This window comes from Lemur catta, chromosome 3 (assembly GCF_020740605.2).
Source record: "Lemur catta isolate mLemCat1 chromosome 3, mLemCat1.pri, whole genome shotgun sequence".
Lineage (NCBI taxonomy): Eukaryota > Metazoa > Chordata > Mammalia > Primates > Lemuridae > Lemur > Lemur catta.
This window is the reverse complement of record NC_059130.1, coordinates 81670474-81694918: the sequence shown is the minus strand read 5'-3', so window position 1 is coordinate 81694918 and position 24445 is coordinate 81670474. Positions and strand designations below refer to the sequence as shown.

At 41.8% G+C, this 24445-nt stretch overlaps 1 protein-coding gene across 11 annotated transcripts in view; it reads left to right on the top strand.

Annotated features, from left to right (window-relative positions):
- Nucleotides 1-2111: 2111 nt before the first annotated feature.
- Nucleotides 2112-24445, top strand: part of FGGY (FGGY carbohydrate kinase domain containing) — a 384478-nt gene continuing 362144 nt past the window's right edge. For 5 of the 11 annotated variants that reach the window (XR_006734168.1, XM_045547908.1, XM_045547909.1 and 2 more), the window contains exons 1-3: nt 2113-2257; nt 18235-18311; nt 24060-24274. Coding sequence is in view for 10 of the 11 variants with exons in the window: in XM_045547908.1 (XP_045403864.1) it covers nt 24074-24274 (201 nt within the window). In the remaining variant the exon portion in view is untranslated. Of the gene's footprint in view, nt 2258-2298; nt 2380-12016; nt 12148-18234; nt 18312-24059; nt 24275-24445 lie in introns of those variants that run through there. The other 6 variants (XM_045547901.1, XM_045547905.1, XM_045547899.1 and 3 more) reach the window with 6 other exon arrangements.

Genomic DNA, 24445 nt, shown 5'->3' with positions numbered 1-24445 from the left:
ACAGAAAAAGTTTGCTATACCCCAAAATAAATGAACAGAATGGAAGTAAATGAAAAAAAAAATGATGCATTCATTCATAATACGCAGTGTGTCTTAATTGAAAAAGAGAATGAGAATTGGCCTCAGAAAAACCCAGGTCAGAATCTCTCTCACCTTGACCACTTGGGTGGATGACTTTGAACATAATGATTTTTCCTCTGTAGGCCTGTTTCTGTATCTACCACTTTATAAGGTTGCTGTTTAAGAGTTCTACAAGGTAAAGTGTGTGTGTACATATATATATATATATATATATATATATACACACACAATATATATATATATCAGTTATGATTAGGCTTAGCCCCATATAACAGAAAATAAAAGTATCTTACACAAGACAACAGTTTCTTTTCTTTCTTGTGGAGGTCTGGAAATGCGCAATTGGGTATTGGTCTGGTGCTGCATGGTGTCAGGAACCCAAGCCCATTCACCTTATTGCTTTGCCATGTGTGGCTTTCATTCCTGAGGTCCTTTCATGGTCCAAGGTGGTTGTGAGAGCTCGAGCCACTGTGCTATTGTTGCTATTGATAGTATGATAATAAGAGGAATCAAATTGAGAATCAAATACACAAAAGCTAGAAACAGACCCATCCATAGAAGCCAGGCAGCAAATCCACACTAGTTCAAGACTAGCCAAGATGAGCACTCTTGCCACAGCTCATGAGTCAGTGGGCATATTTCATTTAATCCATTCTTGGTGTACACTGAAGATTTGGAAGCAATATCTTATGTGTATTCAACATCTAACATTTTACAAAGCATTTTCATATCTATTAGCTCATTTGCTCTTCACAATGCTCTGGAAAGGTAAGATGAACAGGTCTTAGTACTATTATTCCTACTGAACACTAGATTCACACGGGTGCTAAGGAACAGATCCCAAAGAGTCTACAACTAGGTTTTTGGGTATTTGTTGGGAATGAAAGGTGAACAATCATGGCTCAGAAAAAAGAAAATGACCCCAAACCAGGATCACCAGTAGAGATACAGCACACGAAGACTGGGGTTAATCATGTGGTCTGAGCCTCCCTGGGCCAGTATCCTCACCTGTAAAACCTAGATAAGAGCACCTATTTATTTTGAGGTTGTTGTGAAGATAGCAGACAATCATAACGCACCTGGCACACAGACCAATGTTATTATCGAGGCTTACTTCTTTCAACAGTTGTGTCCTTAGAAAGACACTTCCCTATGCTGGGCCTCAGTTTCCTTTCTTAGGAAAACAAAACGTTTGGACTCAGCAATTGCCATCTTCCAAGACTCCAGTTCTCTCAGCCTGGGATTCTGCCTTTTTAACAGAAAGAGCTCACATTGGATCTCAGGTTGGAATTCTCCTTCTGGTTGCCTATTTATTAGCTGTGTGCCTAAGAAAAAGCTAAAAACATTTCTGACTCCCCGCATCTGTAAATTAGGGATACATAAAATGTAGCGTATTGAAAAGGTAAGGCGTGGATTTAATGAGGTCAGTGTCCAGTACCCACAAGATTGTAAATTCCTCAAACGTAGGGACCCATCTATTACGGGGATTTTCAAAATCTCATGAGTACTTCAGAGGGTTGGCCACAGGATTAGATAAGTAAATTCCTGTAAAGAATCAGAAACAAGGGCTGGCACAAGGTAAGCATTCAAGAATTGTAAGCATTCAATAAATGCTATTTCTTACACCAGCCTACAAAAGTCCTGGTGTTCAGTAAACGCTTTGACACACACATCCATGAGGGGCTGTGGAGAGTTTGCCAGGATGAGTTCTGTGAGATGAGTCCCCAGACACAGTCCCCTTCGGTGCCTTTAAAAACCAAGCGAGGGCCCGAGCCAGGTTTCGGTCCGCGCAGCCTGCGGGCTGGCCAGGGTGGGGCGGAGCGGGAACCCAGTGGGCGGGGCGGCAGGCGCTGGCCAATCCCGGGCCCGGTTCAAAGGGCCAATCGTGGCGCGTCTTACAGGGGCGGCGGGGGCCGCGGCCGGCGGGGGGCGTGGCCTCGCGCGGGGCGGCCGAGGCTGGGCTGCAGCCGCCCGCGGAGACCGCCCTGCTCCTGCGCGGTGGGGCTGGGCGTGCCTACGTGCAGAGTTCCTCTAGCTAAAATGCAATTTCAGATTGGAGGAGTCCTGTAAGTGGCCCGCCTGTCCGTCCCACGTGGGCACCAGGGGCTTTTGCAGGAGCACAGACTCTCAGCGCCCACGTCCAGGAAGAAGGTTCTCCAACCCGAGAGCGCATTGGGTCAGCGCTTCCCTCCCCTTTTTCCTCCTTTTCCTCCTCCTCCTCCTCCGGCTGTTTAAGTCTCACACCCGCCGGGTCGTTGGCTCCCGAGACGTTATTGAATCCCCTGTGTCCTCTCCTGGGTGAGGCGTGGGGCCACTCAAGGGAAGGGTCGCCCTTTACTGCATCTGCCAAGGCTGCCCATTAGGTGTTTGGAACCCAGGGTGCTTTGTCTGCGGTCACTGTCCAGTTAACTAGATTCAGTTCCTCTCTTACTCTCCTCCCCTTTCCCTCCCTCCTCTGTCCTCCCCCTTTTAGGACATTTTTCCAGGCAGTTTGGGAGCCCTTTAATTCAAGTCTGGCTACCTAAAGCATTTTTAGGCCAGTGTTGCTTGTAGGTTTAAACGCTTCCAGCATCTTGTGATAATGTTTGAGGAGCAATTTAGATGGGATAATGCTGTTTGGTTACAGTTGTCCTGAGTAGGAAAGGCCTAGGGATATCTTTTAATTTTCATTAATTTCGCTTTTATTTAAGGATCAGCAAGATGCAGAATGGGTGAATTTCCCTAATTATTGGTTATTTTCCACTAAAGCACTTCGTGATGTGTTAACACAAATTTCATCCCTAAAGTAAATTTCATCATTCCTCACTAAGATATGAAGAGCAGCTATCCTTACGTTATTTTTTAAAGTATGAAATTAGGAGTGAGGAAGTGATTATGCTCTTTAATAGCAGATAGTAAAAAAGAAGAAAAGTCTTCTCTTACTTTGTGGCCTTTATTTAAATGGTAGAATTTTGCTTTGTTTTGTTTTTTGCTTGCTTTCCCTCTCTTCCCTGTGATCCACAAGTGTATATCCTGATTTTTTCCTTTTTAACTTGCTGGCTGGGTCTTCCAGCCAGATGACTGCCCCTTGGTCTTCTGGGAGTCTCCTGTTAATGTGGCTTTCACACTTGGCCCTTGACCTGATGGCTGCTGGCCTGGCTGTTGGAAAGGCCAGCTGAGCAGGACCTTCTAGTGGGAGGCCTGGAGGACTGCTATTAAGGATGAATGGGGGAACAGAACCCAGGGCCTCGAGGTGGATTTTGAGGAAGGGGGAGGTTAGGAGCCTCCCTGGCTGGACTTGGAAGTCAAAACGTGTACTGAGAGGAGAGAATAGCCCAGAGGGTGGGGAGCTGAGTCTTTCTGGTTGAAATTAAGACGTTTACTGGGAGGACACTCAGCCTTCCAGCCTGTGTTAATTTTTGCCGTGGGCTGTGCCTTTTCCTGGAATTTGGTTCCCTTTCCCTAACCTTTCACTTAGTTCAAATCACAGTCAATTACCAGATGTTTTTTAAAACAACTTGAGGTAATGAGTCTTGCTGTTAAACTTCCAGCCAGAGTGGGACCTCCCAAGGGAATTTGAAATGATTATTTTACCAGGATATGCTACAGAGATCACTTAATCTCTCCCCTGCCCATCTTTTTATAAGGAGGGATATAGAATCAACCCAGGTGGTGTAAGAAGAGATCATCCAAGTCAGTTCTTTATTCATTCATTTGTTCTCTAATACCCTGGGCCCAGCACTGTGTAGGCTCTGGGAAAGTAAAGATGAGTAAGACTTGGTCTCTGCTTTCTAGCTTTCATCCAGTCTGCTTGGATCCAGTTTAATGAGAGAGATTATATGATACTGAGATTTAGTGCTACGGCAGGGTATGCAGAAGATTCGCAGGAGTGGAGAGAAGGGCACATGGTTCAATATGGGGTTTGGAGAAGATTTTCTAGAGAAGATAATACTGGACTAAGTTCCAAAGCCTGAGTATGAGTGATTTTGAGAAAGAGAAGAGGCTAGTATGAATTGGGAACAGCACATAAAAAACTACAGAAGCGTGGAATGTGGTTGATTAATATGGCTAGGCAGGGAAGGGTGAGGTGGGGAATCACCAGATACCAGGTTAGGGAGGGTGAGAGGGCCAGATCAGGAAGGGTCTGGTGAATCATCTTGAGGGATTTTGGGACATACCTCCAGGGAAAATGACATGCTCAGATTTATGTTTTAGAAAATTAATTGTGGCTGCAGAGTAGAGAATGAATTGGAGTAGTGAAGCTTGGAGAGATGCTATTGTAGTCATATAAGTGAGAGGGTTAGGGTAATAGTTATGAAAATGGAGAGAGATTAGGATAATAGAATGATTAGGAATTATAATTACTAGTTGAATGTAGGGAATGAAGGAATGCAGCAGTCAAGGTGCCACTGGGACCCACAAGGCATTCTCAAGTGGGATATTTTATAGCAGCTTTATGAGGAATAATTGGCACACAATAAACTACATATTTAAAGTATCTAATTTGAGAAGTTTTATCATATGTATATATCTGAAAACCGTCATCACAATCAAGAAAAGGAACATCTAATAGCCCTATAGATTTCTTGTGCCCCTTTGTAATTCCTCTCTGTATGTCTTCTTGGGTGAAGTGTATATTAAATCTTTTGTCCGTTTAAATAAATGAGCTGTTTGTTTTCTTTTTATTGAGTTTTGAGAGCTCTTTATATATTTTCCTAAGTTCTTATCACTTATGTGATTTGCAAACATTTCCTCTCATTTTGATGCTTTTCTTGTTCTCTTAATATATTTTGAAAGCAGAGTTCTTAATTTTGATGAAGTCTAAATTTATCAATTTGTAATTTTGGTGAAATCGATTTTATCCGTTTGATTTTTTATGGATCACGCTTTTTGTGTTGTATCTGAGAAATCTTTGCTTAACCTAAGGTCTCAAGTATTTTCTCCTATTTTTTTAAGGAAGTTTTATTGTTTTTGTTTTTCATAAAATCTATGCTCCATTTTTAATTTTTGTATATGGCATGAAATATGGAATGAAGGTGTTTTTTTCTGTATGGATATCCAGTTGTTCTGGCACCATTTGCTGGAAAGCCCATCTTTTCTCCATTGACTTGCCTTTGCATCTTTGTTCAAAAATGATTTTTGTATGTAGGCCCACTTCTGTTTGTTTTATTTTGTTCCATTGATCTGTTTGTTTTAATGCCAATACTATTATATAATCTTGATGACTATAGCTTTGTAATAGATAATGAAATCAGCTAGTTGGAGTCCTTCCACTTTGTTCTTTTTAAAATTTTTGTTGGTTGTTCTAGGTCTTATTTCCATAGGAATTTTATAATCAGTTTGTCCATTTCAAAATAAAAGCCTATTTAGATTTTAATTAGAAGTTGTAATGAATCTATACATTTAATTTGGGGGAGAATTGAATCTTAAATAATGCGTCTTCTGACTCATATGTATCTGTTCATTTAAGTCTTCCTTAATTTCTCTAGGCAAACTTTCATAGCTGTCATTACGTAGGTCTTGCAAATCTTTGTCAGATTGTCTGTAGGTATTTCCTATTTTTTGATGCTATTGTAAGTGATGATATCTTTTAAAATTTTAATTTCTAGTTCTTTGTTGTTCCTTTATATCATGTATCCTGCAATCTTGCTATATTACTTCTTCTAATAGCTTTTTTGTAGATACATTGGATTTTCTATGTAGGTGGTCAGCATGTCATCTATAAATAAGAGAGTTTTATTTCTTTTCCAGTGAGGATGCCTTTTATTTTTCCTGCTGTACTGCATTGGCTGGAATGGCTTCTTTGCATAGAAATGATGAGAGCTGACAACTTGCCTTGTTCTTGATCTGAGAGAGAGGCATTCATTTCTGCCTCATTTAGTATGATGCAAGATATTAATTGTATATTTTTTGTAGAATCCCTTTATCAGGTTTAGGAAGTTTTATCATATTCCTACTTTGCTGAGAATTTTTTTTTTTTTTTTTTTTTTTTTGAGACAGAGTCTCGCTTTGTTGCCCGGGCTAGAGTGAGTGCCGTGGCATCAGCCTAGCTCACAGCAACCTCAAACTCCTGGGCTTAAGTGATCCTCCTGCCTCAGCCTCCCGAGTAGCTGGGACTACAGGCATGCGCCACCATGCCCAGCTAATTTTTTCTATATAGATTTTTAGCTGTCCAAATCATTTCTTTCTATTTTTGGTAGAGACGGGGTCTCACTCTTGCTCAGGCTGGTCTCGAACTCCTGACCGCGAGCGATCCACCCGCCTCGGCCTCCCAGAGTGCTAGGATTACAGGCGTGAGCCACCGCGCCCGGCCCTGCTGAGAATTTTTTTTGATGAATAATGGATGTTTATTTTGTCGGTTGCTTTTTCTGTAACTGTGACCATCAGATTTTTTAAAAAGACTCTTAATGTGGTGAGTTATATTCATTGATTTTTTTTCTAACCTTGCATTCCTGAGGTAAACCCTACTAGTCAGGATGTATTATCCTTCTTGTATATTGTTGGATTCTATTTGCTAAAATTTTAAGAATTTTTGCATCTTTATGACGGATATTGATCTATAGTTTTCTTGTATTTAGGTTTTGTTGTGTGAGTAAATCAGGACTCAGAATGACTTGGAAAGCATTTCATTCTTTTTGATTTTTCTGGAAAAATTTATGTAGAATTGGTATTATTTCTGAAATGTTTAGTATATTTCATTAGTTAAGTCATCTAGGTCTGGAGTTGTTACTGTTCTTTTTTGGGGGGGTGGTTAAATATCAAATCATTTGATTAAATAAAGAACTGTTCAGATTATTATCTCCCCCCTGCGTTATTGAGATATGATTGACAAGTAAAAATTATACATATTCAAGGTGTACAACATGATGATTTGATGTATGTATATGTTGTGAATTAATTACCACAATAAAGCTAATCCAGGGTAACTATCCATCACATAGTTACCCTGGATTTTTTGGTGAGAACACTTAAGATCTACACTCTTAGCAAATTTTAGGTGTACAATAAATTATTATTAACTGTAATCACCATGTGGTACATTAGATTTCTAGAAATTATTCTTCTTGTAACTGAAAGTTTGTGCTCTTTGACCAACATCTTGCCATTTTCCCCACCCTCCCAGGTCCTGGTAACTGCCATTCTACTGTCTGTTCTTATGAGTTGGACTTCTTAACATCCCACATATAAATGAGATAATGCAGTATTTGTCTTTCTGTATTTGGCTTATTTCACTTAGTGTAATGTCCTCCAGGTTCATCCATGTTGTGGCAAATGGTGGGATCTTTTCCTTTTTTAAGGCTGAATAATATTCCATTGTATTTATATATACCACATTTTCTTTATCCATTCATTCATCTGTGGATATTAAGGTCATTTTCATATCTTGGCTATTGTGAATAATGCTGCAGTGAACATGGAGTACAGATATCTCTTGAGATAGTAATTTCATTTCTTTTGGATCTATACCCAGAAGTAAGATTGCTATCATATGGTAATTCTATTTTTAATATTTTGAGAAGCCTCCATAGTGTTTTCCATAATGGTTGTGCCAATTTACCCTTCCGCCAACAGTGTATAGGTGTTTCCTTTTCTTCACATTCTCACCAATACTTTTCCTTTGACTTTTTGATAATAGCCGTCCTAATAGATGTGAGGTGATTTCTCACTGTGGTTTTGATTTGCACTTCCCTGATCATTAGGGATGGTGAGCATCTTTTCATATACCTATTGGGCATTTGTATGTCTTCTTTGGGAAAATATCTATTGAGTTCTTTTCTCCATTTTTTTAAATTGGGTATTTATTTATTTTGCTGTTGTATAAGTTTTATATATACTTTGGATTTTAAGTCTGTATGGGATATATGATTTGGAAACATTTTCTACCATTTTGTAGGTTGCCTTTTCATTTTGCTGATTGTTTCCTTTGCTGTGCAGAAACTTTAATTCAATGTGATCTTATTTATTTTTGCTTTTGTTGTCTGTGCTTTTGATGTCATATCCAAAAAATCATTGCCAAGACTAACATCAAGAAACTTTTCATCTGTGTTTTCTTCTAGGAGTTTTAAGGTTTCTTTTCTTAGTTTATGTCTTTAATCGATTTTGAGTTGATTTTTATATATGGTGTAAGCTAAGGATCCAATTTCATTCTTTTGTATATGGATGTCCAGTTTTCCCAACATCAATTATTGAAGAGACTATCCTTACCCCATTGTGAATTTTTGATGACTTTGTTGAAGTATATGTGTGGTTTATTTCTGGGCTCTCTGTTGGTTCCATTAGCATATGTGTCTGTTTTTATGCCAATACCATATTATTTTGATTACTACAGCTTTGTAATATAATTTTAGATCAGGAAGTGTGATGTCTTCAGCTTTGTTTTTCTTTCTCAAGATTGCTTTGGCTATGCAGAGTCTTTTGTGGTTACATATGAATTTTAGAGTTGTTTTTTGTGCTTCTGTGAAAAATACCAGTGGTATTTTGATAGGGATTGCATTGAATCTGCAGATTGCTTTGGGTAGTATGGATATTTTAATATTATTTCTACCAATCCATGGACATGGTATGTCCTTCTGTTTATATGTGTCTTCTTCAATTTCTTTCATCAGTGTTTTATAGTTTTTGGTGTATAGATCTTTCACCTCCTTGGTAAATTTATTTCTAAGCATTTTATTCTTTTTGTTGCTATTGTAAGTGGGATTGTTTTCTTAATTTCTTTTTAGGGTAGTTCATTGTTAGCAAATATAAGCAAAACTGATTTTTATATGTTGATTTTGTGTCCTATAGCTTTACTGAATTTGTTTATTAGTTCTAACAGTTTTTTGGTGGAATCATATATAAGGTATATAAGATTTCCATATATAAGATCATATCATCTACAAACAGATAATTTTACTCCTTTGTTTTTAATCTGGATATCTTTTATATCTTTTTCTTGTGTAGTTGCTCTGGTTAGGACTTCCAGTACTGTGTCAAATAGAAGTGGTGAGAGTGGGCATCCTTGTCTTATTCTTGATCTTAAAGGAAAAGCTTTCAGCCTTTTACTATTGAATGTGCTGTTGGCTGTGAGCTTGTAACATATGGTCTTTATAATGTAGAGGTGCATTCCTTCTAGTTCTAATTTGTTGAGGATTTTTATCAAGAAAGGGTGTTGAATTTTGTGGGTTGCTTTTGCTGCATCTATTGAGATGATCATATGATTTTTATCCTTTATTCTGTTAATGTATTGTATCACATTTATTGATACATGTGCTGAACTGTCCTTGCATTACAGGAATAGTTACCCACTTGATTGTGGTGAATGAATTTTTCAATGTGCTGTTGAATTTGGCTTGCTAGTATTTTATTGGAGATTTTTGCATCTATGTTCATCATGGATATTGGCCTGTAATTTCTGTTTCTTATAATGTTTGCCTGACTTTGGTATCAGGGTAATGGTGGCCTTGTGAAATGCATTTGGAATTATTGTCTTCTTTTTAATTTTTTGTAAGAGTTTGAGAAGGATTTCATTAATTTTTCTTTAAATGTTTGATATAATTTGTACTGTACCCAATGCCCTGTGAGTTAGGAGGTTTTCTACTTTGGTTGGTGTGAATAGGACTATTCCTAGTCTGTGTGAAGCCCACTGATTGTTCACGCTAATCTTTTTTGATGCTTTTGCCTCAGATAGTTTCCTCACACACATGCAGTGATTGGTACTGTCCTAAACACTTGAGGAGTACCCTTTGGAGTTCTGTGGTATTCTCTCTGTGTAGCTCTGTCCCCTCTTGTACACTGCCCCAAGATTCAAGCCTTTTTACTCTCCATAGGCTCCTAGCTTTTTCTCCTCAACTCAGGGAGACTGCTGGGCTTTGCCTACATTCTTCCTTCCTATGCCACAGTCTGAAAACATTTCCCAGGCGTTAGTCTTTAGCAATTGTGGGACTTCTCATTTTTTTCCATCTCTCCACAATTACTGGACTCTGTTGCTTGATGTCCTGAGAACCTTTGTGTCCTATATTTTTTTAGGTTCTTTTTTTTTGTTTGCTTGTTTTTAAGCAGGGGGTTAAATATGGCTCCTGTTACTGCCTCTTGGCTGGAAGTAGAAGCCTTCAACTAGATGTTTTGAAGAAAATATAAAGGAGGGGTGATTTGAGGATGTGAGGAAGGGATTTTGAGAGGCACCTAGGCCCAGTAACAAAGGGGAACTTTACCACATTGGGCCTGTAAGAGCATGATGAAGGAAGTGTATCAGAAGGAAACGTATGACACCTTAAATTAGGATAGTTTTCAATCAAGGAGCTATTCAGAAAGATGAGGGCAGTATGAATGCCTGGGATTAATAACAGTAAGATTGTTCTATCCATAGACCTAAAGGGACAAGGGTAGGAATGGTCACCAGAACCTAAAAGGTGAAATCATGTGGAAAAGGCTGCCTCAAGAGGATCTGTTGTCTTAGGCCAAGAGATGCAGCAAGTCCAAGACAACTCCACAGGAAGGGAGCCCTGACCTTACTTTCCTCCTTCCTTTGAGGCTTCTGCAAGGGCTCTTCATTGCCCAAACCCATAGGTTTATATTGATAAAATATAGATAACTCTAATTTCTAGAAGATAGAGGGTTAGAGAGTATTGGAGATCCTGACTATTGTCTCCAGGACACAAAGCAGGCAGAGAAGGTAGGAAATGGGTATGTTGTAGAGATATGGGGGTGCACTGACAATAACCTGAAGAGGAAGTCAGTGATAACCTTTAGATTCCTGGTGACAGCATCAGGGTGGATGGTCATGCCACTCAGTGAGATAGGGAGAGAAGTAGGTTTGATGTATGCAGGAAAATGATGACATTTTCTTCTCAGACTAGGCATACTTTTCACTAGAGGCTCCTATAATCCCCTCTTAATCATCTTAAATTATTTAGGAAGTCCTTATTAACATGGATGACTCAATGAAGCAGAGTTTGTACAGCAGGTACCTATACAGTGATGTATGTGTGGGTGAGTTTAGGGAGAATGGGAAAATCAAGTAGAAATCATTCAGGCTAAATACATGACCAGTCCCTTGACTATCTAGATTTGGGGCTCAGCTACCCTGAAATCTGTTGCAGACCAGGCTAAGAGCTGAGTAGCTTGGATTCTGCTAAACTGGCCATGGAAGAGAGATTAAGGAAGGACTCAGTTATTGGCTGGATTTTGGGGTACGAAAGTTGAGAAAAAGAAGACAAAGTCTATAAACTCAAGAATGATTTCAACAGATCAAACTCAATCTAGTTTACCACATTCTGGGATTGTAGAATTATGTGGCATCTTTGATCTTAAAATGAAGCTACTGTTAGGATTTTAAAAAATTACCATGTAACATAGTGGAAAGAGCATAGGATTGAAATCCTTCTCTCTTGTTCACTGGCTCTGTGCCTTTGAGCAGGTGACCTAACTGCTCAGAACCTTAGTTTCCCATATTTAAGTTGTAGCAAGGATTAGCAAGACCATCTATGAAGTCACTGGTATCATGCCTGGCACACAATAAATGTTTGTAAGAAATTTATTGATGTAAGATGAGAGCTGTCTCAAAATGTAAGTTTAAGAAACATTTGGATTCATGTGAAGGTACATATTGATAAAACACAGATAACACTAATTTCTTTGAACTCTTAAGGGAAGAGTAGGGCATGTGACGAGGATTACCTGAAAGCCCCTCCTCAAAGGCAGTTTGTAGAGATGCCCCAGCTGCCTTTCCCTCCTCCCCTCAAGAACAGATTATTCTTCATGGTAGTGTCAGAGATAGTTTGTTCCCATCAAGAACAAATTATTCTTGATGCTAGCGTCAGCGATTAGATATTGGGCTGGATGGAGTGTTGGTTCGGGCCAGCCGAGGGCACCCAGAGGGCCTCCCGGAAGGTAGAGGGAAAGGGAAGACTGTGTGCTCCTAGCCCAGCTGACCTCATCTCCACACAGTGTCACGTACAAACATGGGTGACTGAAGGTCATTCTAGATAAATATAGTAAGTGGCCCTATCCCTTCTTCCTCTCTTTTTATTTTAGAAAAAAGCCATGGCACAGAGGAGCAGTCTAGGAACTGAGACTATAGAGCACGGAGGAAAGAAGACTCCATAGGAGGTTGTGAGCATCATTTCAAAACATTTGAAGGGACAGTGCACTTAAAAGGGCAAAAAGGCTGTTTAGATGATCCTTTGGGAGGAAAATTAGGACTGGAGGGTTAGAAGCTGTGTAAAGCACAGTTCAACTCAATACAAGGAAGATCTTTCTTCCTGTTACAGTGGTAGCTGCTCCTTGTGGACATTCAGACAGTGCAGAGAGGGGAAGGGAAACACACTCCAAGCCCCCGCTACATTCTTTGACCTGGTGTCACTGGAGTAAGCAGTTTTTTGTGTCTTTTTCTTGAAATCTTGTATGTTAGGTCTTTATATAGTACAGTGGTTCTCAAACTTGATCATCCATCAGGATCACTTGGAGGCCTTTTTAAGGCACAAGCTGCCGAGCCCCATGCCAGAGATTCTGAGTCAGTGGAGCTGGACCAGAGCCTGAGAACTTGCATGTCTCACGAGCTCCCAGGTGATGCTGATGCTGTTGCTCTGCTGGAGACCACACTGTGAGAACCACCGATGCTCTGTGCTTTAAAAAAATAATAATACAAATGGGGTCATACTATACCATCTAAGAGCATACTTTTTTAGTTAATAATATGTAATTAGCATCTTTCTTTTGCTCCTCATTTTTTTTTAACAGCCGTTGATGTATCAATTGTAGCAAGTCCGCTATTGATAAGTATTTAATTTGTTTCTAGGGTTTTTGTGGTATGCTCTTGTGTTTCCAAAAAAAAAAAAAATGTTGTAGGGGACATTTTGATATGTCTTTTTTGGTGAGCCAAGGCATAAATTCTTAGAAGATAGATTCTTAGAAGTTCCACTGTTGGGTAAAAGGCTAGAATTTTTTTTTTTTTTTTTTTTTTTTTGAGACACAATCTTGCTCTGTCACCTGGGCTAGAGTGTCATGGCATCAGCCTAGCTCACTGCAACCTCAAACTCCTGGGCTCAAGCAATTCCCCCGTCTCAGCCTCCTGAGTAGCTGGGACTACAGGTGGGCACCATGATGCCCAGCTAATTTTTCTATTTTTAGTAGAGATGGGGTCTTACTCTTGCTTAGGCTGGTCTCGAACCCCTAGCCTCAAGCAATCTTCCCACTATGGCCTCCCAGAGTGCTAGGATTACAGGTGTGAGCCACCATGCCTGGCCTAAAAGGCTAGATTTTAAAAATTGACAGTTTCAAATTATTCTACAAAAGATTGAACCAATTACTCTACCATGAAAAGTGTATGAAACTGCCTATTTCTCCACACTCTTGCCAAAAGTGGGTATTATTGAAATTCAACTCCTGCTAATTTTTTAGGTGTAAAATTATCTCAGTATTTTGATTGACATTTCCTGCATTATTTATGAGGTGAACAATTCATGTGTATTTCTTATATTTCTTTTTCTGTGAACTACAAGTTTATATCCTTACATTACAGGTACAGGGAGGAGTGTGGACAGGGGCACCCAGCCTTCCTTTGGGGAGTTTCTAGTGGTTTTGTAGGGTTGGAGTGTGATGGGTTGAGGCTGGAGAGGGAGGTGGGAGCTAAGGTTAGCGAGGCAGCAGCCATAGCTTAGAGGTACTCGTAGGTCAGGTCAAGAGTTTGGGCTTTTTTGGGGGACAGAAACGGCATTGGTGGTCTTTAAGCTCGTACTTTAGCCCATGGTGATTTTAATAGGGCCATGTTTGTGGAATGGCCAAGTCTACTGTTTAATCTTAAGATAACTCATTCTTTAGGCCTCTCACCTTGTGACTTAAAGCCACAGGGCCATGCTTCCTACACAGGGAAACATAAAGACAGGCCAAGACCTTAGCCAGCCTCTGGCTTGATGTTGTCTCCAAGGAAGGAGCTTTGCATGATCACATGGAGAATGGGTTTTCTTGCTTTGCCATATACTGCCCTGAGCTCTTCCTGAATTTTCTGACATCTGGCAGCAGTCATTAAGGTTAAGGGGTTCTTCTATTGTTGTAATTTGAGTGACTTTCTGGGAAAAGCTGTGGATTTTGGCCAATATGCTAATGATAATGGCGTTGCTTTGAAGGTCTGGTTAGTTTTGTAGAAAATCACTTCATAGTTAATTATGTCAGCAAATCAACAGCAACCTCTTGGAGAAGAAAGCGATGGGGGAAAGGAACTACATATATGTTTAAATTATTCAGAACTCAAAGAGAGGTCAGGGATTCACATTTCGGAAAGGAGTCCATGTAGGCACAAATCACTAAGTTTGCATATATAATAATTTTCCCTGTTATGGGCTTAGCTTTGTAATTGGCATGTTAGGGGAGAAACCATCAAATCCAAACTTCAGTGAACTCAGGGTGTTGGTTTGCTTTATAAAAGATTAACTGTGGATCCACCTACCTGGGTGGACACCCTCTACATCTGCCTTCTCCCCTCTGTACGTGTCCCTGTGGACATGGGGAGACTGGCCCCAGCGAGGAGCTTCATGGTTCAGCCACACACCACACATAAGGCTTGCTTGCAGTGCTTCTAGAACTCTCCAGAGGAAGAAAGTCCTTAGAGTCTTTTTATTTTAGAAGGTATTTGAATATTTTATACATTCATAATGCTCCCCTCCCCCACAACCCAATAATTCCCCTATTATAATACTACATTGCGCTGCATTTAGCTTGTACAAAGAAATAGGGGGTAGAGCATTCTCAGTTAATAGCTAATGTTTCCTACAGTAGGGTTTATTGTGACAGAGGTAGACTTTATGAGTCAGACCATGGAGAAGGCATTTCAAAGCATCATCTGAGATTTTACAGGATGTAAAAGTTCATTCCACGTGTGCCCAGGACAAAGGCAGCTTGGTTAGTGTGGGAAGCCAGTCATTTCAGGGGTGGTGGGAAGAGTTCAGCTCTGCTGAGGCAAACCTGAATTTTAACATGGCCTCTTCCCTGTGTGGGCTTGGTGACCTTCTGCAGGATGTAGACCCTTTCAGCATTTCAGTGTCGTGTGAATGGGAGAAACAGCACATACCTTGTGGTAGGTGTTGTAAATGTAGGTTCCCCTCTCCCTTTCTCTGCGTAGGGAGTGGCTTGGCAGGGCAACAGAAGAAAGCATTATAAACAAGCAAAGAGTTGCTTTATTAGAACACAAGGATTGGACAGAAGAGATAGGAGGGAGTGAGCAGGGTTTATGGAAAAGGACATGGCAGGTGTAAAGTTTAATTTCTTTAAGGTATATTTGTTGGTGGAGTTTGGGAACATCATTTGATGAGTCATATTTTTCATCTACGCTTTCTTTAGGACCTGTACCTTGCATGCTGCTTTCCCTGTGGTTGGATTTTATGTTTTCTTTGCAGCTGCTGTTGTGCCATTGCCTGTGTGGCCCTCGGAAGGTGGTGGGTTTTGGCCACCATCCAGGACTGGCTCAGTTTGGATCTGGCCACTTTACGAGGCAGGCCTGAGGATTTGGTGGGTTTGACTATTTTTTTGGAATCTAATTTCGAATTTAAAATGATAGCCATTTTTTCTATTGTCTTACTGATTAATACCATGTCCCTTGTCCAGTAACTTTATTTGCCTTTAAAAATGGGCCCAGGATAGAACCTGAAAAATACTGAGTTTGTGATCTACTGGATCAGAACTGTTGGAACAGCAAAGAAAGCAGTAAACTGGTACCTCCATTAACCAACTAACTTTATTCTGTGGAAAAAGGTGGAGTTGGGGTAGGATGCCTGGTCCCTGAAGTATGGATGGCCGGGATTCTGGTGGCCACATGAAGCTACTTTCCTGCCATATGCAGTTTTACTAGGTATGTTAGGTTTTGCTTGAAGTACACAAACGAGGAATAATTTGAGGCATCACCATTTGATTTTCAAAATTCAGATCTTTATATTAATCTTAGGCTGCTATAACAAAATATCATAAACTTATGGTATTATGTTATTATGTATTATGGCTTATTTGCAACAGAAATGTATTTCTCACAATTCTAGAGGCTGGGAAGTCTAAACTCAAGGCACCAGCAGATCCGGTATCAGGTAAGGGCTGTCTTCTGGGCTGCATGTTACTGACTTCTCACTGTGTCCTCACATGGTGGAAGGGACAAGGGCCTCTTTTATAAGGGCACTGATCCCATTCATGGAGGCTCCTCCCTCATGACCTAATCCTCTCTAAAAGGCCCTGCCTCTTAATACTGTCACCTTAGGGCTTAGGTTTCAACACATGAATTTTGGGGAGGGACACAACCATTCAGAGCATAGCAACAGTAGAGGCTGTGTAGTATCTATTTTGCACTCGAATTTTCCTATGGCACCAGTACCATTGATTCCTTCTGTTTATAATGGAATTACTCTTTTGAAAGCCTTTCTGTGACATTATTAGCTTTAATCTTCACAACAACCCCTTGGAGTAGTTGTACAGAATTCACAAATCTCGTTTTATACTTGGGCAAAGAGTCATCAGTGAAGGGACTTGTCCAAAGCCAGTCAGTGGTAGACATGTACAGGACTAGTCCCAGATTTCCCTTGTCTAATCCAATGCAATGACCTTCACACCTCACTCCCTACCCTGTGGATACTGAGGATTTAATTTTCAGTGAGATAGGGAGAATTGCCTTCATTTTTCTCTCAGCTGGAGTGACTTTTTGTTCATTCATTCGTCACTATTGAGTACCTGCTATTTTTGTGTGTGTGTGCATTGGAGATGCAGAGGTAGATACATAGGCCCAGCCCTGTCCCCAGCTGTCGAGAGGCAGCCCTGCCTTGCTGTGCAGGGGACTTCTGTACTCTGAGCTTCTTTTGAGAATGTCTGGGCTCAGAGACTACGTGTGCCATGGTGGTTTCTCATGTTCTCGGGTGTCTGGGTTTTTTTCACAGCCTGTTAGCTGGCTTGAGGAACCTGTGTGTCATGGGGTCCCATGTGGTAACTCTTGGGTGCTGGGGGCCTTGAGGTATGTCCTGTTGGGTGACAGCAAGCACTCCAGGTATGAGTGGGTGACCCTCAGAGTAGAGAAAAGGTTTTATTGCTTTGTGTTTTGTTTTTGTTTGATATTTGGATTTACATCTGGGTCTCAGAACTGACATTTCATTTTCTGTTCCTTCTCTATATTATGGACTTTTGCTGGTCAGGAAGAATCTGGTGGGTGTTTTTTGTTGGCCAAGGCATTTGTCTACTTCTTTCTTTCTTTCTTCTGCCCTCCTCCCATCAGTCAGGGAGTTTCTTGGTTTCTTATTGTCTGAATCCCCTAACCCTGCTCTTCCTGCCCATTCAGTTTCCTCCCTCCCTTCCCCTTCCCTGCCCCCACTTACACCCTTATCCTCTTCCCTCTGCATTTTCCCTTTCCTTCTGCCTCTTCTACTTCTCCTCCTCAGATGCTTTTGACCTTGTTCTTGATCTGCAGCAGGCCAGATCCTTTGTTAGGCATTTGTGTTAGACATCAGTGGTGAATACAAGATTGTCTGAGCCTTTAGGAGCTTGCCCGATAGGAGCATGGTTCGGCTATTCAGTAGCTTTCAGGGAACAGCTTCGCTGCTTACTGCCTCCCTTCTCTCTGATGCCACAGATTGTGCTGGTCACCCCAGACTTGACTGGAAATAGGCTTATACTCCCTTGTACCATCTCCACCAGGCCAGGGGCATATCTGGGTGAAAGATGTCTTATGTAGTTGCTACAAACTCCGAAAGTTTGGGGAACCCAGAAAGTGTTTGGGCTTCTTTTGAATCAGTATTAGCAACCTGAAAACTTTTAGAAATGTCTCCCCTTAAACCAAAAGTCTGAAAAAAAACTGGGAGGGGGGTCATTGGAGACAGCTTTTCATTTTAAGAGGAAAAGTGCCTGTTAGCAAGCTGTTCTTTTCCTGCCTCGTGTGTTGTTGGTACAGCTTACAGAGAACCAACTATAATTGCCAAATTAGCTCTTTCCTTCCAATTCCAAATTTTCTCACCATTTTAGAGCATGTGGGATTTGTTGAAAGTGGTATTCAATCCTTTCTGTTAAGAAGGCTGAAGTGGACAAGCTTAACCCATTGCTCATCTTTTTCTTCCCAATCTTACCACACGCCTGATTGCAGTCTAACTAATTAAATAAATTATGTGGGGCGTGTACATGAGCTCCCAGCAAAGTCCAGAGATCAAAGTTGAAAGAAGATATTGAATTCCTTTCCAGGTCGCTGGAATACTGTTTCTGTGGACTGTCACCAAATCCATCCTGGAGGAGCGGCTCCTTAAGAAACAGGACATAAGGTAAGCTCCTCCAGTTTGGAGGGTTGCAGGCATAGGAAACAGTAAGAGAACAATGCCCACGTGGTTGATAGTTGTAGCATGTACCCCCTTCTCAGGATTGGTTAAGTCCTTTTGCAAAGAACAGCCTCCAGCTCCCAGGTCTTCTTTTCCTTTTTTCACACTGCATTTGAGCAGCTTGCACATTTGTTGATGAATCAGCCGCGAAGTCTGTGGTTTCCTGTGGCACATTTCTAATAATATTTATACAGGCTATTATTTAATGAACTGTATAAATATTTATCATACAGAACAGTCTTTTGATCATAAATAGGAGCTAAAAGTCAGTCCAGTCCATGCTGGGGACTTGGACAGGAGGCTTTTCTGCCCTTTGGAATGTCTCGTGGACTGAGAAGTTAGGTGCGTCTCAGGATTTGTATGCAGCACAGCTTGATTTTCTCTCTGTTATTTTTCTTTCTCTTGGCTGTCCACAGTCTGTGTCCTTATTTCTCTGTGCCTGACCACCCTCCCCATATTCCTAACAGCTGCTTTCAGAGCATTCACCTTTGCCGAAAAAGAATGAAATGAAACCACGGTTCTGACTCTGACCATTTCTAACGGAGACTTTGGAGTCACACTGACTTATCCTTCAATCCCAGCCCCCGCCTCTGTGCTGTGTGACTTTAAACAGCATCATCTCCTCCTTAAGTGGGAAGCGGGGGCTTGTGCTGCCTGCCTCAGAGGGTTGCTGTAAGAATTAAATGAAATCACTAAGTCTGGTGATCTGCAGAGCAGAGCTCAATAAATATTTACGCCTGCTGCATTGTTGTTGGTGTCATTATTGAAGAAGTTAGCAAAAGATTAGGTTTTCCGTTTTAGCTTGGTGTTGTGGAAAGAACCCTAAACTTGCCATAAGAGGCTAGGGTTCAGATCCTAGTGCTGCCATTTACTGTTTGTGTGACTTTAGGCAAATTACTGCTACCCTGCTGAGGTGTGAAGTGGTGATAGGTTTACCAACCTGATTGGGTTTCCAGGAATGTGGAAATGATTGACCCAATGAGGATCATAATCCTTTTTTTAAGAAACAAACTAGAAAATGGAATAATGTTTTCAATTTGGCAGTTGCTTTATTTTTTGAGGCTAAGAGATACTGCTTGAATAAGGTTTGGAGTCCAGGTCACAGTAGATTGTACTTATGACCCAGGAGCACAGGGCACAGTGGGGGACGAGCAGGGGGTCTGTGTTGCCGAAAATCCTCGGTAGGGCTTTTATAACTCACAGGTTGAGTTTTAGGGAAGCTGCCCGAGGGCTTGAACTTCCCTGCTTTCAGGTTCCAGGTGTGGAAACAATCACAAAGAGATCACTTAAAACTATAATAATGGGAAAAATGGTGAACCTGAAATATTTAAGTAGGATCTATTTCATCGAAAAACACGGAACTGGGAGGAGTTTGTGAATGATGCTGGGAGGGTTTGACTCCCTTGTTCCCATAGATTTGACTCTTACTGAATGATGCCTTGTTATGTATTATAGAAGCAGATGGTTTGCCAGAGAGTGGCTACCCGGCATTGCAGAAGGGTCAGTCTCTGAAGATGAACAGCCCAGGTTCTGAGTTAGCCGACTTTAGGCACAGTAGGCAGGGGCCCCTAGCAGAGCCCCTGACAGATAGACATTTAATAAATGGAACAATATCTGGGGGCAGCAGAGCATCCTGAGAAAGTTTAGGGACTTTGGTGCCAGAGGGAGTGGATTGCTGTCAACTGTATTGCTTATGTGTGACACACTGGAGCAAGTTACTTTACCTGTCTAGGACTCACTTTCCTCATCAGTAAAATGGAAATGATAATAGTTATTGTCTTCAAGAATTGTGGTCAGGATTAAAAGTGGCATTATAAGCAAGCCACTTAGCAGAGTATCAGATGTACAGTAGACAGAGTACCTTTTATTATTTTCCCAATGATGGGTTTTAAAGATAGCCATTCATTCTCCAAGTCACAAGGACTTACTGAGTTGCTGCTATGCGCCAGGCAGTGGGCATACAGCGGTGAAAAAGGCAGCAGTTGGAGTTAACCGTCTAATCATAAAGCTCTGCTCTCACTGTGAGGCTGGGGCTCTCCTGAAGGGTGGGCTCTTTCCTGGGTCTAGAAACCAGAACCGGAGCAAGCCCAGGGTGAGCTGTAGAGTAGAAATCTGCCTCTTTGGATTTTACTGGAAAGGAATCAGGATGTCTGGATAATGGGCGGCAAGATGATGTGCTCCCTACCAGGGAAGACGGAGTTGAAAGTGAGCAACCCAAACATCAGGGCCTGGGCCAGCCAGCCCCCTGGGGATCTGTCTTGTCACCGGGGCTGGTGGGGGTGGAGATAAGCCTGGATGCTGGCTGGCCAGGTCTGTGTAAGTCAGAACATTTGCACAGACTCTTCATTTCCTACTTGTTTCTTTGTTCCTCCCTATGTGTTTAGAATAGTCTTGCAAAGTTCCAGCCAAGAGCAAAGTGCTGTTGACATGCTAGGATCAGTGTTAAGGAACAGCACCCCTGGGGGCCTTCACAGTCAAGACAGTGGGAAGCCAAGAGGGAATCCGAAGTGAAGTAAGAAGATGTGTGTGGTTGGTAGAGGGAAGGCGGAGCAGGTGGCTTGGTCAGTCTGCCTCTTATTTGCACGTAAAGAAACTGAGGAAGCTCTGAGCCAAGGCATCGTCCCTATTTTGTCAATCAGTGTATCCTTAGCAGGGGGCCTGGTGCCTGTTACAAACCGTGTTTCTTCGAGTCTCAGATGTCAATGATTGCAAGATGCACCATTATTTCATACACCACTAAGAAAGAAAGAAAATGCTAGCAATTAACTATAAGATGCCATTGATTGTAAAATTCACCCTGAATTCAGAGAAGCTAAATGTGAAACAAATGAGTGCCCTAGAATTAATGAAATGTGGTTGTAAGCATTCAATAAATATTTGTTAATTGGATGAATGAGACATAAGAGATTAGAATAAACACTGGTGCCTATAGGTACAAATTTAGGAATTCAAACCATGAAGGCATGAATGTGTTTATCCTTGTTTTCTGTTAATTCATGGATTCAGTTTATTCAGTAAATATTTATTAAAAACCAACTATGTGCCAGGCACTGTGCTAGGAGCTAGGGATGCAGAAATCAATGAGTTCCTTTTTTTCAGGTGCAGGCCAGTAAGAGAGACATGGGAACAACAAAGTTTCAGTCCAGAGGGGCAAGTTTTAAAAGAAAGTAGGGACAGCATACTGTGTTGGAATCCTTTGTGTTCAAGGGATGGAGAAAGGCAAGGGAGTCTTCCCCAAAGAGGTCGTGGCTGAGCTGAGCCTTAAAATGTAAGTCCATGGTCACCAGGCAGGTAAGGAGAGGAGGGAATTAGAAAGGGACAAGTGCGTGATGGGGAGGCCTGTAGCAGTACGGGGCCCTTGAGAGCCCAAGAGGAGTTTGGGAGGACATCTGGAGCTTGGAGTGAGAATGGGCAGGACTGTGTTAGGCAGGTCTGGGCAGCAGGAGGAGGCTCGTGGAAGGCTTGAGATGCCATGCTGCGGGCCTTAGGGCAGTGGTCCCCAACCTTTTTGTCACAGGGAACGGTTTCAGGGAAGACAATTTTTCCAGACTGGGGTGTGGTGGGGGTGATGGTTTTGGGATGATTCAAGTGCATTACATTTACATTTATCACATAGTCAAATCTCTCTGCTAATGATAATCTGTATTTACAGCTGCTCCCCAGTGCCAGCATCACCACTTCAGCTCCACCTCAGATCATCAGGCATTAGATTCTCAGAAGGAGAGTGCAACCTAGATCCCTTGCATGTGCAGTTTACAGGAAGGTTTGTGCTCCTAAGAGAATCTAGTACTGCTGATCTGACAGGAGGCGGAGCTCCAGTGGTGATGCCAGTGATGGGGAGCAGCTGTAAATACAGATCAAGCTTTGCTCACTCACTCACTGCTCACCTCCTGCCGTGGGGGCCTGTTCCTAACAGGCCAGTCTGTGGCCCAGAGTATGGGGACTGCAGCCTTAGGGTATATCACAGCCTGAAGCTGGTGACTTTCAGTTGTCCCAAGAAAAGGCCCAGCAGAGGGACTACTGGAGGAAGGACTGGAGGGTGAAGCAGGAGTGATCTATGCTTCAAACAAGAGCAGCTCTACTTTTATCTGTTTTATTTAAATTTCCTTCAAGTAATGGCTTGAAGAAAAGGTATTGCTGTTGAATGAATGAAGGAATGAATGATTTGACAATTGGTGCTAGTGGTCACCTGGTGCCCCTACGGGGATGTGAGGGAGGGAGAGAGGATGAGAACGCACACTGGCTGTGGCCTGACAGTGCTTCTCTGAAGCTCAGATGAAAGTAGCAAATATTATTTCTATAGCTTCCCCATTTTCTTCTTCACCTGCCAGTGAGCCACAGAGCCAAGAGGGGGACACACACAGTTGAGAAACCCTTGTAATTAAGTCAGAAGCAATCACTTTTAATGGAGGTTTTTTTTTTTCCTTTACTGGGATAAATATCCAGGAAGCAGTAACCGAACATCTGCTGGCTGATGTTGTTTTAGAATCCCCTAGGTGCCTTGGCCAAGGAAACATTATCTTTCTGAAGTTGAAGGGTGCAGAAGGCCACTCAGGTTGAAATTAGACTCTGGGTGCTAAGGCTGCCCTGAGCTCACCTGAGGAGTTTTGTGTTCACCAGCTGAGTTGTCCTGAGGGTTTGTTCTTATCCTTTGAAAGGTCAATCTGGAAAATAAAAGCCTCTCTGAGATTCTGTGTCATGTGGGCTAATCTGACCAAAGGGAATTAGAGCAGCCATGAAGGCCAAGGAATTCCTGAGTATTCTCTGGTCAGATTTCCTTGTAACACACCAGGGTTCTGTAAGGAAAACAGATTGTCTAACTAATTCCTGATCCTGTCTCCATCAGGGTGCCTTGCCAATTCCCAGTCACTTCATGACACGGCTGCAATATGTTTGCCTCTTCTCCAAACCTATTATATTAATGCAGGCTTTTAGGAAAGAAAGGAAAGAGCATGATTGCACAGATGTGAGACTTTAGGTCCAGGCTGTTCCTCAGTGAGGTTGGGTAAATTCCTTAACTTTGCAGAGACCTATTTCTTCACCAGTGTAATGTACATCATTATAACAATGCACATTTACTCCTTGTGAGTGTGTAGACCTAGCATTAAGCAAAAAGTTACTTATCTCTTAGAGTCTTACCTTGACCAACTATAAAATAGAGTTTTAAATATACTCACCTTCTAGAGTTGTAGTGAGGAGTAGAGGGAATGTATACAAATTTCATAGTGCTTGCATATAATAGGTACTCAGCAGATAATTTGTTGAATGAATGACTGACCAGGAAACAAAGATTCTTTTCGGTACCATGGCTGCTGTCCTTGTTCATTCAAATTCACTGAGAATAAATTCATTTCTCTTGCCCCCAGATTCCAAGTTCTCCGACCACCCTGTGCTTGCCCTATAGCACTCATCACTGCTTTGCCTAAATAACTATGTAATTAAATGCTTAATGTCTGACTCCCTTCCAAGAATGGAAACTCCATGTCTGAGGCCATATCTGTCTTGTTCACCCACCACCTAGCTCAGCACCTATCAGTGTACTGTTAACATTAGAAATTTTTGTTGGATGAATACATAATAAATGGCCACCAGTTAGGTAGCTGCACTTCTTCTCTTTCTACTTTCAAGATGCTTTGTGACTGTCTTTGTAGATCCACTTGGTCTTCACGTGGTTTTTATGCTTTCTCGCCACAGGTGGAGGGACTGCAATGTCTGGTGGAGAACAGGAACCAGGGAGGTACTATGTGGGCGTGGACGTTGGGACAGGCAGCGTCCGTGCGGCTCTGGTGGACCAGAATGGGGTCCTTTTGGCTTTCGCAGACCAGCCAATTAAGAAGTGGGAGCCCCAGTTCAACCACCACGAGCAGTCCTCCGAGGACATCTGGGCCGCGTGCTGTGCTGTCACAAAGGTATGGGCAAAACTGGGTTCTCTCCTTGAATATGTTCCCACCTGCCGAGTGTTTGTTGTGTGTCTCCCTGGTGCCACCGACCCTCTTGGGGGTAATTTTAGATGCAGAGGTGAGCCAGACATAGGCCTTGCCTTTCAGGAGTTCACCATGTCATGGCAGAGACTGGTAAAC